This window comes from Sturnira hondurensis, unplaced genomic scaffold (assembly GCF_014824575.4).
Source record: "Sturnira hondurensis isolate 20B ecotype Veracruz unplaced genomic scaffold, ASM1482457v3 Scaffold0022910, whole genome shotgun sequence".
Taxonomy (NCBI): Eukaryota; Metazoa; Chordata; class Mammalia; order Chiroptera; family Phyllostomidae; genus Sturnira; species Sturnira hondurensis.
Window position 1 is genome coordinate 8,808,169 of NW_028095541.1, and position 13,793 is coordinate 8,821,961.

At 36.9% G+C, this 13,793-nt stretch overlaps 1 protein-coding gene across 4 annotated transcripts in view; it reads right to left on the reverse strand.

Moving 5' to 3' along the window:
* The window catches only part of FRY (FRY microtubule binding protein), a 449,099-nt gene that overhangs the window by 299,252 nt on the left and 136,054 nt on the right, over positions 1–13,793 (reverse strand). For all 4 annotated transcript variants that reach the window (XM_037037290.1, XM_037037291.1, XM_037037293.1 and 1 more), the window contains exon 2: positions 13,046–13,245. In XM_037037290.1, the coding sequence (XP_036893185.1) occupies positions 13,046–13,245 (200 nt within the window). The remainder of the gene's footprint in view (positions 1–13,045; positions 13,246–13,793) is intronic.

The window sequence follows — 13,793 nt, forward strand, 5'->3', positions numbered from 1 at the left end:
GAGGGAGAAAAGTATCAATGTATGGTTCCCTCTTGTGCATCCCCTGCTGGGAACTGGCCTGCAACCCAGGCATGTGCCCTGACTGGGAGTTGAACCGTGATCCTTTGGTTCCCAGGCTCGTGCTCAATCCACTGAGATACACCAGCCAGGGGTAGACATGGGTTCTTTTCTGGGTTGTCTATTCTGTCCAATTGACCTATGTGTCTGTTATTATACCAGTATGAGGCTGTTTATTTACTATGGCTTTGTAGTATAGTTTGATATCAAGTAGTGTGATAACCCCCTCTTTGTTGTTTTTTTTCTTAATACTTCTGAGGCTATCTGTTTTGGGTGTGTGTGGTTCCTTCTAAATATTTGGAATATTTGTTCTAGTTATGCAAAATACACCATTGGTATTTTGACAGGGATTGCACTGAATCTACAGATAGTAGATTGGGTAGCATGGCCATTTTCATGATGTTAAAATCCTACCATGAATATGGAATATGCATCCACAAATCTGTATCTTCTTTAATTTCTTTCTTCAGTGTCTTATAACTTTCCAAGTATAGGTCTTTTACATCCATGGTTAAATTTATTGCTAGGGTTTTTTTTTGGTGTAGTTGTAAATGAGATTGTTTTCTTAGTTTCTCTTTTTGCTAGTTCATTACTGATATATAATAATGCAATTGATTTCTGAGTATTAATTTGTATCCTGCTACTTAACTGAATGTATCAGTTCTTGTAGTTTTTTGGTGTAGTCTTTAGGATTCTTTATATATAGTATCATGTCATCTACAAATAATAACAGTTTTACTTGTTCCTTTCCAATTTGAATGTCTTCTTTTCAAAAGATTTTATTTGTTTATTTTAGAGAGAAGGAAGGAAGAAAGAGAGAGAAACATCAATGTGTGGCTGCCTCTTGTGTTCCCCTGCTACTGGGGACTTATTCCAAAACCCAGGTGTGTTACCTGACTGGGAATTGAACCAATGATCCCTTACTTTGCAGGCCAGAACTCAATCCACTGAGCCATACTAGCCAGGGCCAATTGGACGCCTTTTATTTCTTTTCCTTGTCTGATTGCTGTGGCTAGACTTCCCAGTACTATGTTGAATAAGTTTGGTGAGAGCAGATATTCCCATTTTGCTCCTGATCTTAAGGAAACGCTTTGAGTTTTCCCCTATTTACTATGATGTTAGCTGTGGGTTTGTCATACATGATCATTAACATGTTGATGTATGTTCTCTTTTTTTTCACTTTGCTGAGAGTTGTTATCATAAATGGGTGCTGAATTTAATAAAATTCCCTTTCTGAGTCTATTGATATAATCACATGATATTTATCCTTCATTTTGTTTATACAGATTATCACATTAATTCATTTGCAGCTACTGTAGCAACCTTGCATCCCAGACATAAATCCAACTTGATTGTAGTGCTGAATTTAGTTTGCTAACATTTTGTTAAGGATTTTAGCATCTATGTTCATCAGGGCTATTGGCCTAAAGTTTTCTTTCTTTGTAGTGTCTTTATTTGGTTTTGCAATTAGGATAATGCCAGCCTTGTAAAATGAACTTGGGAGTCTTCCCTCCTCTTAACTTTTTGGAATAGTTTGAGAAGGATAACTGCTATAATAGCTCTTCTTTGAATGTTCACCTACGAATCCATCCAGTTCAGGTATTTTGTTTGCTGGGAGCCTTTTGATTAATGCTTCAATTTTATTACTTGTAATTGGTCTGTTCAGATATATTTATTCTTCTTGATTCAGTTTTGGAAGGTTGTATGTTTCTAGGAGCGTATCCATTTCTTCCACATTGTCCAATGTGTTGGCATATAGTTTGTCTATAATACTTTCCTACAATCCTTTGCCTTTCTGTGCTGTCAGTAGTTACTTCTCCTCTTTCATTTTTGATTTTATTAGCATCTGTTTTTTCTTGATTATTAAAACCCTTTAATAAGGGTTTTTTTTCTTGATGAGTCTTATTAAAGGTTTGTCTTGATGAGTCTTATTAAAGGTTTGTCAATCTTGTTTATCTTTTCAAAGAACTAATTCAGTGTTATTGATCTTTTGCATTGTGTTTTTCATTTGTATGTCATTTTCCTGCTCTTTTAAAAAATTTTTCTTTCTTTTAATTTTTAAAAATTATTTTTATTGTATTTTTCCATTACCATTTATCTCCCTTATACCTTCTTCCACCTCCACTGGCCCTTCCCCAGCCCTCACAATACCACATCCATTCTATTCTTTATCATTCCCTTCCTTCTACTCACTTTGGGCTTTGCATTGTTCTTTTTCTAGTTGCCTTATGTGTAAAGTTAGATTGTTTATTTGAAAATTTTCTTGTTCCTTGAGGTAGGCCTGTATTGTTGTAAATTTTCCTCTTAGGACAGCTTTTGCTGTGTCCCATAGGTTTTGCATTGTTGTAGGTTTATTTTGCCTGCAACCTAGGCATGTGCCCTAGGCATGTGCATGACCTTTTGGTTTATGGGACAAAGCCACAACTGAGGCACACCTATCAGGGTAGTCTAAGTTATCTTTACATTTTTTCCTTGATCTCATTGTTGACCATTCATTGTCTAGTAGTAACATGTTATTTAGCCTCCAGGTGCTTGTGCGTTTTTCAGTTGTTTTCTTGTATTTGATTTCTAGTTTCATAGCACTATAGTCAGAAAAGATGCTTGATGCTATTTCAATCATCTTAAATGTCTTGAGACTTGTTTTGTATACTAATATGTGGTCTATCCTAGAAAAAGTTCCACCTGCACTTGAAAAGAACATACATCCTGCTGCTTTTGAGTGATGTGCTCTGAAAATATCAACTAAATCCATCTGACCTATTATGTCATTTAAGTCTTCTGTTTACTTGTTAATATTTTGTCTGGAAGATCTATCCATTGATGTCAATGGGGTATTAAAATCCCCTACTGTGACCATGTTTTTCTCAATTTTCCTTTTATGTCCATCAAGATTTGCTTCATGTATTTAGGCACGCCTATGTTGGGTGCATAAGTATTCATGAGGGTTATATACTCTTGCTGGATTGATTCTTTTCTCATTATATAGTGGTCTTTGTTATTTTTTATCACCTTTGAAGTCTATTTGTCACATATATGTACTGGTACCTTGGCTTTTTTTTTCATTTCCATTTTCATGATATGTCATTTTCCATCCTTTTTCTTTCAGTCTGTGTGTATCTTTTGTTTTGAGGTGGGTCTCTTGTAGACAGCATATATATGAGTCTATGAGACAACTTTTTAAAAACATATTTTATTTTATTTATTTTTTTAAAAATATTTTATTTATTTATTTTTAGAGAGGGGGATGGGAAGGAGAAAGAGTGGGAGAGAAACATCAATGTGTGGTTGCCTCTCATGTGTCCCCTACTGGGGACCTGGCCTGCAACCCAGGCATGTGCCCTGACTGGGAATTGAACCTGCAACCCTTTGCTTCACAGGCCCGTGCTCAATACACTGAGCTACCCCAGCCAGGGCTAAAAATATATTTTATTGATTATGCTATTACAGTTGTTCCATTTCTCCCCCCTTTATTGACCTCCACCCCGCATACCCCATTGACGTCCCCATCCTTTAGTTCATGTCCATGTGTTATAAGTTCTTTAGCTTCTACATTTCCCATACTATTCTTGCTTTCTCCCTATTTTCTACCTACCATATATGACACTTATTCTCTGTATCTTTTCCTCCTCTCCTCCTCTCACTCCCCTCTTGCTAACGCTCCAGGTGATCTCCGTTTCTGTGGTTCTGTTCCTGTCCTAGTTGTTTGCTTAGTTTGTTTTTGTTTTTATTTTAGGTGTGGTTGTTAATAACTGTGAGTTTGCTGTCTCTTTACTGTTCAGATTTTATCTTCTTTTTCTTGGATAAGTCCCTTTAACATTTCATATAATAAAGGCTTGGTTATGACAAACTCCTTTAACTTGACCTTATCTGAGAAGCGCTTTATCTGCCCTTCCATTCTAAATGAAATCTGAGCTGGATGCTTATGAGACAACTTTTTTATCCACTCATTTATTGCTGGACAATTGGGTTGCTTCCATATCTTGGCTATTGTAAACAATGCTGCAATGAACATAGGGGTACATACTTTCTTTTAAATTAGTGTTTTGGGTTTCTTTGAATAAATACTTAAAAGTGGAAACCACTGGGTCATAAGACAGTTATATTTTTAATTTTTTGAGGACCCTCCACAGTGTTTTCCATAGTGGCTGCACCCATCACAGCAGAATTTTTTAATTCACAAATTCCTTAAATATTAAAAAGTTTCCTGATTAAAGGAGCTTATATTTCCTGCTATTTAGAAATCGTCAGACAACTCAGGTGTGTGAAGAAGTGAAACATAAAACTATGGCTGGCCCTGGCTGGTGTAGCTCTGTGGATTGAGCACAGGCCTAAGAACCAGAGGATCACAGTTTGATTTTCCAGTCAGGGCACATGCCTGGATTGCAGGCCGGTTCCCTGCAGGCAACTCCCAGCAGGGGACGAATGAAAGGCAACCATACATTGATGTTTCTCTCCTTCTCTCCTTCCCCTCTAGAGATAAATAAATAAATAAAATCTTAAAAAAAAAACTATGGGTGAATGTTCTATCTCTACATGGGTTAGTGGTGAAAAAAAGCTCTTTTATAACTACAAATAGGCTGTATCCTAAAGTTAGCCTGCTACTTGTTATCAGACCTGGTCTAAAATTATAAGAAGGAACTGCAGTGAGGGTATATTTCACTTGACAAAGGCTTTTCTTACTTAGAATCACAATCAAATTCATTACAATCACTAGAACAACCCATCATAAATAGTTTGTTGGTGGTGGGTCACCAGTGGCATTATTATAGCACAGTGTCCTGCTCAAATTCAGGGTTAGTGAGTTGTTCTGAGGCCAGCCTTGTGACATCAGCACTCAAGAGAAGCTGGAATCCTAAGACACAGGGCCAAAGAATAAAGATTTGTCAATAGATGTTACTGCCTGAATCTAGAACAACATTAGCATGCATTAATGTTATCATTAGCTAATTGTTGGCCTTTCAATGGTGGTGCCAGCTGGCCACTACTGATGTTTGGACAGGCTTGGTCTTAAGGCATGACGTATCCCATTATGGATTCCTGGCATGTGGTGCAAGAGAGATTGGCATCCTGGACTCTAATTTAAAGACTGGCGCACCAAGAAAATATTTTATATTACTTCTGGTTTAGTTTTAGTCTCATATTAAAATAGAAATTCTCTTAATTGTTCCTTTTACGCTAGCAAGCCAGCTGGATTGTGTTATACTGTTATCTCTATTTCAGCATAACACACTTAGCATCTTTATGAATATGTGTTTATCACGGCACACTTGGGCTCCAAGCCCAACAACAGGATTTTTACTGAGATAACCTGCCTGTGTCTTTTCCATGAACCACTTTGTGAGCAGGCGCTACCAAGGCTCAAGCAATGCTTATAATAGAACCCTCCATTTTCATATCACCTCTCATCATAAAATGGTTCCTAAATCCAGAACTTTAGAAGAAGGTGAGCAACTGCCCTCTCATTCAGTCATAGGCTCTGCTGAAGGACAATAAATTGGGTGTGTTTTCTTTTAAAGTTACACAGATTTTTGCCTCCTTCCAGGTTTCAAAGTAGAGAATAAATTACTTGCTTGCTAAGTCTTAGGTGAGTTAGAATTTCTTCTTATTCTTCCATTTTAGGCTGCAATTTTATGCTGACAGATTGTAGATCCAGTTGAAACCCCTGGCCCAATACTTGATTTAGCTTCCCTTGCAAGCACAGAATTGAAAATGGGGTTCATTAAGGTATACAGGGGAAGTAAGATAGGTTGTAGCCAAATAAAGGTGTAAAAGAAGTGAAGTCAAGGTTTTGAGCAAGGGAATGAAAAGGACAGCATTATATTTAGGCAAGATTTTTAAGAAGGATCAAGGAAGTGAAAGAAAAAAAAAGCCCTGGCTGGTGTAGCTCAGTGGATTGAGCTCGGGCCTGCGAACCACACGATCGCGGTTCGATTCCCAGTCAGGGCACATGCCTGGGTTGCAGGCCAGTTCCCAGCAGGGGACTCACGAGAGGCAACCATACATTTATAGTTCTCTCCTTCTCTCCTTCCCTTCCCCTCTAAAGATAAATAAATAAATAAATAAATAAAAAGAAGGATCAAGGAAGAATTGGTGACAATCTCTTCATTCTTCTTTTCATTTATTTTGGGGACATTCCACCTTGTCATGGGAACTTCTGCTTGCACATAAGCCCCACAGTACAAAGACTCATCCTGGCCTTGTCTGCATGAGAAGCAAACCAAGAATTCCCCAGAGGACTTTGGCATGACAATAGATTGAAATATGTCAAAATCTCATGTGCTATAAACACCTAGGAATGTTGAATGGAATATATGATTTTTTAAATATAGAAATGAGTTCAGAAGAAATGAAGAGGGAAACAAAAAGCAGGAAGGTATGAGCTAATGTAGTGGCTGCAAAGATGGAGGACTATTGGTTTCATTATCCTGGAGTCTTTTTTTGTTGTCCACTGAGAACAGAAAACAGAGCTGTGGGCCCTGAGAGATGGGGAACCGGAAATAAAGCAACTACATAAAGGCTGGCCCTAAACTATGAAAAAGTGAACTAGGGAAAATCTAGTTCATTGAAAAGATATTCCAATGGTCCTTGCCTGGGTTCTAGGTAAGAACAACAATAATCACCCTCAGGAATTTGAAGCCACAGTCTCAAGTCTTTCATGAATTCGAGTTCTATTTATATCATTTTCTGGGTACAGAAATTTCCAAGCCAAGAAGTTAATAATATTTGATCCCAGACAGGAATAATTCTAGGCAAATCTAAAAGGGGACACAAAAATGTACATGTAAGGTGATCAAAGAAATAAAAAAGAATCTTTAAATTAAGAAAGAAACAAAATGCATCTTTAAAACATCCCACCTAAATAGGCTAATGAAAAATATAGTCACCAAAATTAAAATTTTCAATGGGTAGGTTAAACAACAAATGAGACATAGTCCAAGAGAGTATTAATGAACTAAATACAGACCTGTGAAAATCTTTCAGAATGCAATAGTGAGAGACAAAGAAGTAAAAATAGTAACAGAAGGGTAAAAAGATAGGCAATATAGCATGAGAAGGTCTGATCTAAGAGCAGTCAGAAAAAAAGTGGGAAATGAAGGAATGGCAATATTTTAATATTTAATGGCTAAGAACTTTCCATAATTTATAAAGGATATAACCCCTCAATTTAAGAAGCATGAGATCTCAAACAGAAACTAAAAATAAGTCCACATTCAAATACAGAATAGTGAAATATCAGGACACTATAAGGCAAAGGATTAAAAGCATAAAAACAAGCAGCAGAAAAAGTGAAAAAAGCACAAATAAATGACAAAGTAACCACAGACTTTTCAACAGCAGTAATAGAAGTAACATAGTGAAATATGCTGTCAAAAGTCTAGAGGAAGAATAAATGTCAAACTAAATTTGAAGTCAAGTTCTATTCCCAGTTGAACTGTCACTGAGAATTGAGGGAGAATAAGATATCTTAGATTAAACAAGACTGAATAATTTACAACTCACTGACTCTTAACTAAAGAACAACAAAAATATATTTTGGGAAAAAAGAAAATTTAAACCAGAGGAAAAAAATAGGAGGCAAGAGGGAAAAGCATCAATTATATTACTCTCTGTACAGATGATCCAGTTTTACTTGTTTCAAACACTTTCCTTGAGAAAGCTGAAATAATGGTACAATTGGACAAGAACAAATACTATTGCATGAATTCATGAGGGAACAAAAGTATAATAAAGTGATCAACTAACCCAGCAATTTTTAGCCTTTTTCATCTCATGGCACACATAAACTAATGACTGAAATTGTTCAGCTCACTAAAATATATATATTTTTGCCAATCTGATAAAACATAGGTATAATTTTGATCCAATCACACTAGACAGTGTTGTTTTGGCCACTGTCATTTTTTTTCTTTTTCCATCCCTTTACTTTTTTTCAATTTTTGTAAAATTTGAAGTATATTTTATTGATTATGCTACTACAGTTGTCCCATTTTTCTCCCCTGCATTCTCCTCCGATATGCAGCCTCATACAAGCAGTATTTCCCCCTGCCTTAGTTCATGTCCATGGGTTGTACATACAAGTTCTTTGGCTTCTCCATTTCCTATACTATTCTTAACCACCCCCTGTGTGTTTTGTACCTAAACTTTATATTTTTTACTCCCTGTACCTTTCCCCTGTTATCTCCCTCCCCCTCTCCACTGTTAACTATCCAAATGATCTCTACTTCTGTGATTCTTTTCCTTTTGTAGTTGTTTGCTTAGTTCACTTTTCTTTTTGTTTTGTTTTCTTAGGTTCAGTTGTTGTTAGTCATGACTTTGTTCTCATTTCATTATTCATAGTTTTGATTTTCTTCTTTGTCTTAGATAAGTCCCTTTAACATTTCATATAATAAGGCATTGGTGATGATGAACTCCTTTAACTTGACCTTATCTGGGAAGCACTTTATCTGCCCTTCCATTCTAAATGATAGCTTTGCTGGATAGAGTAACCATGGATGTAGAACCTTGCCTTTGATGACTTGGAATACTTCTTTCCAATCCCTTCTTGCCTGTAAGGTTTCTTTTGAGAAGTTAGCTGATAACCTTATGGACACCCCTTGTAGGTAACTGTTTCCTTCTTTCTTGCTGTTCTTAAGATTCTCTCATTTTTGATCTTGGGTAACTTAATTATGATGTGCCTTGGTGTGTACTTCCTTAGGTTCAACCTGTTTGGGACTCTCTGAGCTTCCTGGACTTTCTGGAAGTCTATTTTCTCTGCCAGATTGGGGGAGTTCTCCATGATTTTTTCAAATAAGTTTTCAATTTCTGCTTTTCCTCTTCTCCTTCTGGTACTCCTATGATTCAGATGTTGGAATGTTTAAAGTTGTCCCAGAGGTTTCTAAATCTCTCCTCATTTATTTGAATTCTTGTTTCTTCATTCTGGCTGGTTGAATGTTTATTTCTTTCTTCTACTCCAAATCATTGATTGGAGTCCCAGTTTCCTTTCCTTCACTGTTGGTTCTCTGTATATTCTTCTTTATTTCACTCTGCAAACCTTCACTTTTTCCTCCTTTGTCACCATACTCAACCATTTCTTTGAGCATTCTGATTACCCATGTTTCAAAATCTGCATCAGATATGTTGGTTATCTCTTCATCACTTAGTTCTTTTTCTGGAGTTTTGATCTGTTCTTTCATTTGGCCCATTTTTCTTTGTCTAGAAGCACCATTACATCATAAGGGGTGGAGTCTTAGGTATTTGCCAGGGTTGGGCAATCCAGGTTTCTGCATTGTGGTGCTGTCTGTGGGGGAGAGGTCCAAGAGAGAACAATGCTGCTTACTTCGCTCTCACCAGCTTTCAGTCACTTCTCCTGCTACCCAAGCAAATTGGGCCCTTCTTGATGCTGATTCTGGGCTGGGTGGGTTTGTGTGCATTTTAGGACCGCATGGTCTCTAGAATGAACTCTTCTGTGAGGCTGTTTTTCCCACTGCCACAATCCCCACAAGTTTTTATAGCCCAAGGTTTTGAGGCCTTCTTTTTCCACACTTGAACCCTGGGTTATGTGGCCTGTCTCTCTTCTCAGTTGCTCCTCCTGGTTTATCTGCATGCAAATGTGGGACCTCCTGGTCCTCTGGCTGCTGTCTTGCCATGGACCCCTCACTCTGGCTGCCCATCTCTACCCCTCCTACTGGTCTGGGTGAATGTTTCTTCTTTAACTCTTTGGTTGTCGGACTTCCATACAGTTGAATTTTTTGGCAGTTCTGGTTGTTTTTTGTTTTTAAATTTGTTGTTGTCTTGCTTTTTGTTGTGTGAAAAGGCAAAGTATATCTTCCTATGCTTCCATCTTGGCTGAAATTTGCCCCTTGTAATTTTTTTTATTTGACAATCTAAGAGAAAAAAGGTTAGTGAACCTGACTAAATAGTTAGGTACAGCATATTCTAAAATTCTCACAGAATGCTGGTTGAAAATTGCTGGCTTAATCCATAAATATTAATGAATATGTCCTCAGCATCTTTTGGGCATAAAGAACAATACTGCTGAACCAGTGTGAGGTATTTACAAAAGAAAATAATCTAAAATTTGATTTTGGTATAATATTTTTGTTTCTTGCCTTTTAAAAAACATTTTTAAAGATTTTATTTATTTATCTTTAGATGGAAGGGAAGGAGAGAGGGAGAGAAATATCAATGTATGGTTGCTTCTTGTGTGTCCCCTGCTGGGAACTGGCCTGCAACCCAGGCATGTGGCCTGACTGGGAATCAAACCATGATCCTTTCATTCACAGGCTCGTGCTCAACCCCCATTGACCTACACCAGCCAGGGGTGTTTCTTGCCTTTTAAAAAAATTAAAGTTAGCTATTTGTATATTCATAAATATACCTTTAATTTAATATTGTGTATAATTTATCCCACATAGTCTTACTGATATAGAATTCTGAAGGATTTAGTCTTTTAAAAATAAAACTAAAAAATACAGATTCCTGAGTTGCTTCATAAATAATAAGTCTATACTTTAATTTTTAGAAAGTTTTCCTTGCCACTCCTATATAAATTTTAATGATATTAAAGATTTAGAGTACAATTTGTGATTTGTTACAAACTTGTGTAACTCTAGGCACTTAAGGATTCCAAGTTTTTCTAAGTGAAGCTAACTCAGCAAGAGAAACAGTTGAGAATATCTACTGAAATTCACTTTAAATGTACTATAAGAAACTCAAAAATAACACCTCTTGCTATGGACACAGAGCAAAATGCTCATTTACATTTTTAGAATAAGATAACAAGCCCCCGAATCTACTCACATTTATTGTCCCATGAGTAAGTGAATATAAGGATGAAAATTACTAAGTATTTTTTCGACCGACAAGAAATGAATGTGGCATGGAAGCTTACATCTCTGCCAAAACACAGGGAACAAATCATCTTCTTATATAAAAAGCAACAATACTAAAAATTGAGTGAATACACCTCTTCAGCTAAAGACATAATGTTCATCTACTTGGCAAATAGTTCCAATAGTCCCTCGTCTGATAAAGAGGACTTACATTTTCTCTCTTCATTTTCCTTGTTTGGGGACATTTAAGTTGTCCCATAAAAAGGAACAAAACATCAACATTTAATTAAAAGAATGCTGTGGCACATGTTGTTTTTCAGACATAATGTTTATTCCAAGAAGGTAAATGTCATGCAAACAAATTCCAAGCTGAGTAAAGATGAAAAGTTAAACCCAAATTATTTAACTTCATAAATTCATAAATGACAGTGTTTAAACTATTATTTTGGAAACAGGGATGACCCAAAAGGTGTCAGGACCTAGCCTTCCAATCATCTCAACTTTTGTACAATTTTTCAGTTCTTCAGGAAAATTCACCATGATACACAATTTTAGAGGGCCCTGACCTGCCATTTTGGCATTTTCCACTGTTAAAGAATGTAATGTGCCTTACCACTCTCTCCCCCCTGAATGCCCTTATGACCTCTAGAGCTGAGGTGGCTTTCTGCCCTCCACTACCAGGAATCTGGGCTGCCTCAGCGTCTCTCAAGGAGTCAGAGGGTTTCCCATACAGCACTGTTTTGGGCAATGGGAAGTTGGACACATGATTTATGGCTGGCTGGTATGGGAGAGTCCTGTGTTGATTTTCCTAGGAAGTTAAAGAAGGTTCCTTACAAGATGACCATGCAGTGTTAACAGAGTGTAGAAAGGTCAGAGACTGACTGTGAGGACACTCAGTTTGAATTGAAATCAACACTGTGTGACTTTGCACAATTACTTTACCCTCTCTGAGCCAACTTTTCCCATCTGTAAATGAAGCTATAAATCCTATTTAATTTAGACCATTGTGAAAAGTAAAGGAGATAGAAAGTTTGGCATAGTGCCTGGGCATAGTAAGTACTCCAGAAATGTTGGCTATTATTATTAGTTGTAAAAGTAGTAGGAACATAAAAACATGAGTGAATGGGGGAAAAGGTATCATTCTAAGATTTAATTTAAATGATTTAAATGGCAAAACCAAGAAATATCTTCCATAAGAAGTTAGAATTCATAAAAATAAGCTCCACTGATCTAATAAAAGCTTAAAAATGCAAAGTGTATAGTTTTCAGGTAAACACACACTTAAACATTCTTGAATGCTGATCCCCAAACCTTACATTGTCACCTATTTTTAGAGACTTGTGTTGTGGACTTAGTAACATTCCTTTTAATTATTTTAAACTATCATGCCATAAAGCACACCTCAGACTTTGTGTGCCCCATGCCCCCACAGGAGGGACAAAGCCCAGCTTCACAGAAGCTGTGTCACTCCACATACCTTTCCTTTTCTCTCACTGTATGTGGCCAAGGTCAACAAACCAGTAATCTGAATCTAGCAACTCTATTTCCTTCCAAACTATCCTTTTGAGAACCAGCACTTGTGAGAGCAATTAACACACAGCCAAAACACATGTCTTATTTTGTAGCAGCATTATCTGTAAAGAAAGACCCCAATGTCTAAGGGCATCATATAATAAGGAGCCTAAAGGTAAGGGAGTTGAGAACGTCCTGTGTTCCAATTTTCAGAAAACAAAGTGGTGTTTCTGAACGACACACCAAAAACTTCCTTAGACCCTGTATCACTGAGACTGTGTTCTCAAACTGGTAGTCCAGGTAGACACTTGAGAAACAATTTTTTCCCATCTACTTTAAAATAGGACAAAAGACTTTGACTAAAGTATGTATACAGAACAGAGACTGAACACATTTTTTTGTGATTAATACATCTATTGTTCAATTATGCTGATTGGTCTTAAACATAGTAGTGAAATGTACTCCTTAAATATATTTCCTGAGTATTATCTTAAAGTCTTCAACCCTCAATTAAATCAGGAAATTTAACTATAACCTTATTGATGATTTCAAAAAATCTCTGGAAATTAGGGGAAGAGCAATCCATCATTTCTTAGACTTGTAAAATCTCTTCTGTTCAGTGTCAAGATGAATTTGAGGAGGAGGAGGCATCAGGGGGCACTCACCAGGGGTTCTGCCATAATGATGCGAATCTTGCGCTCAGCCTGAGTGGTGAAGTTGACAAATAAACTCTTGAGGACGTATTCCCCTGGTTTGCTGTCCGGGTCCACACTGATGGGTAACATGGTTGGCGGCCCTTTCTCCCTTTGTGTGCCAGACACAGGTGGGACTGGAGGTTTGATATAACCGTTGCCAACAGGAGAAGCTGAAAAATATAATGAATATTATTACTGGCTGAAAGTCACATTAACATTCAGAGTGGTTGTGTTAAACCATAAATATAAGGATATGAACCATATCTGGAATGCTGTACTTAGCATCATAATTTGGCCCTATTCTTTAGGAATGGTGTCAGAATTTAATTATTTTGATTACATTAGATTTGTGTTATGTCATAATGATAATCTTGAAATACTTCTAGTTACTGCATTGCTTTAGGTAAATTATGTTGCAAGTACATAATAGAGTTGATGAATCCAACAACATTTAAGATGTTTTTGGCTTCTTTTATGTTCCGGGAGAATAGATAAAGAACATATATGTGAAAAGAAAGTGATTTGTTGTCCTGGTATTCCTAATGGCCAGGAGCTCTCTGTCTTCTGTGCTTCATCCTGAACAATGGAACAAGGAATAATGAAATGAATAATGGAAAAAAACTTCAGAAGTTTCCAAGAACCAATTTACCCAAGTAGCCCAGCTTGGTCTTGCTCCAAAAGGAATGGGCCTTTTGCAAGATAAGAGCTCAGGCATGGC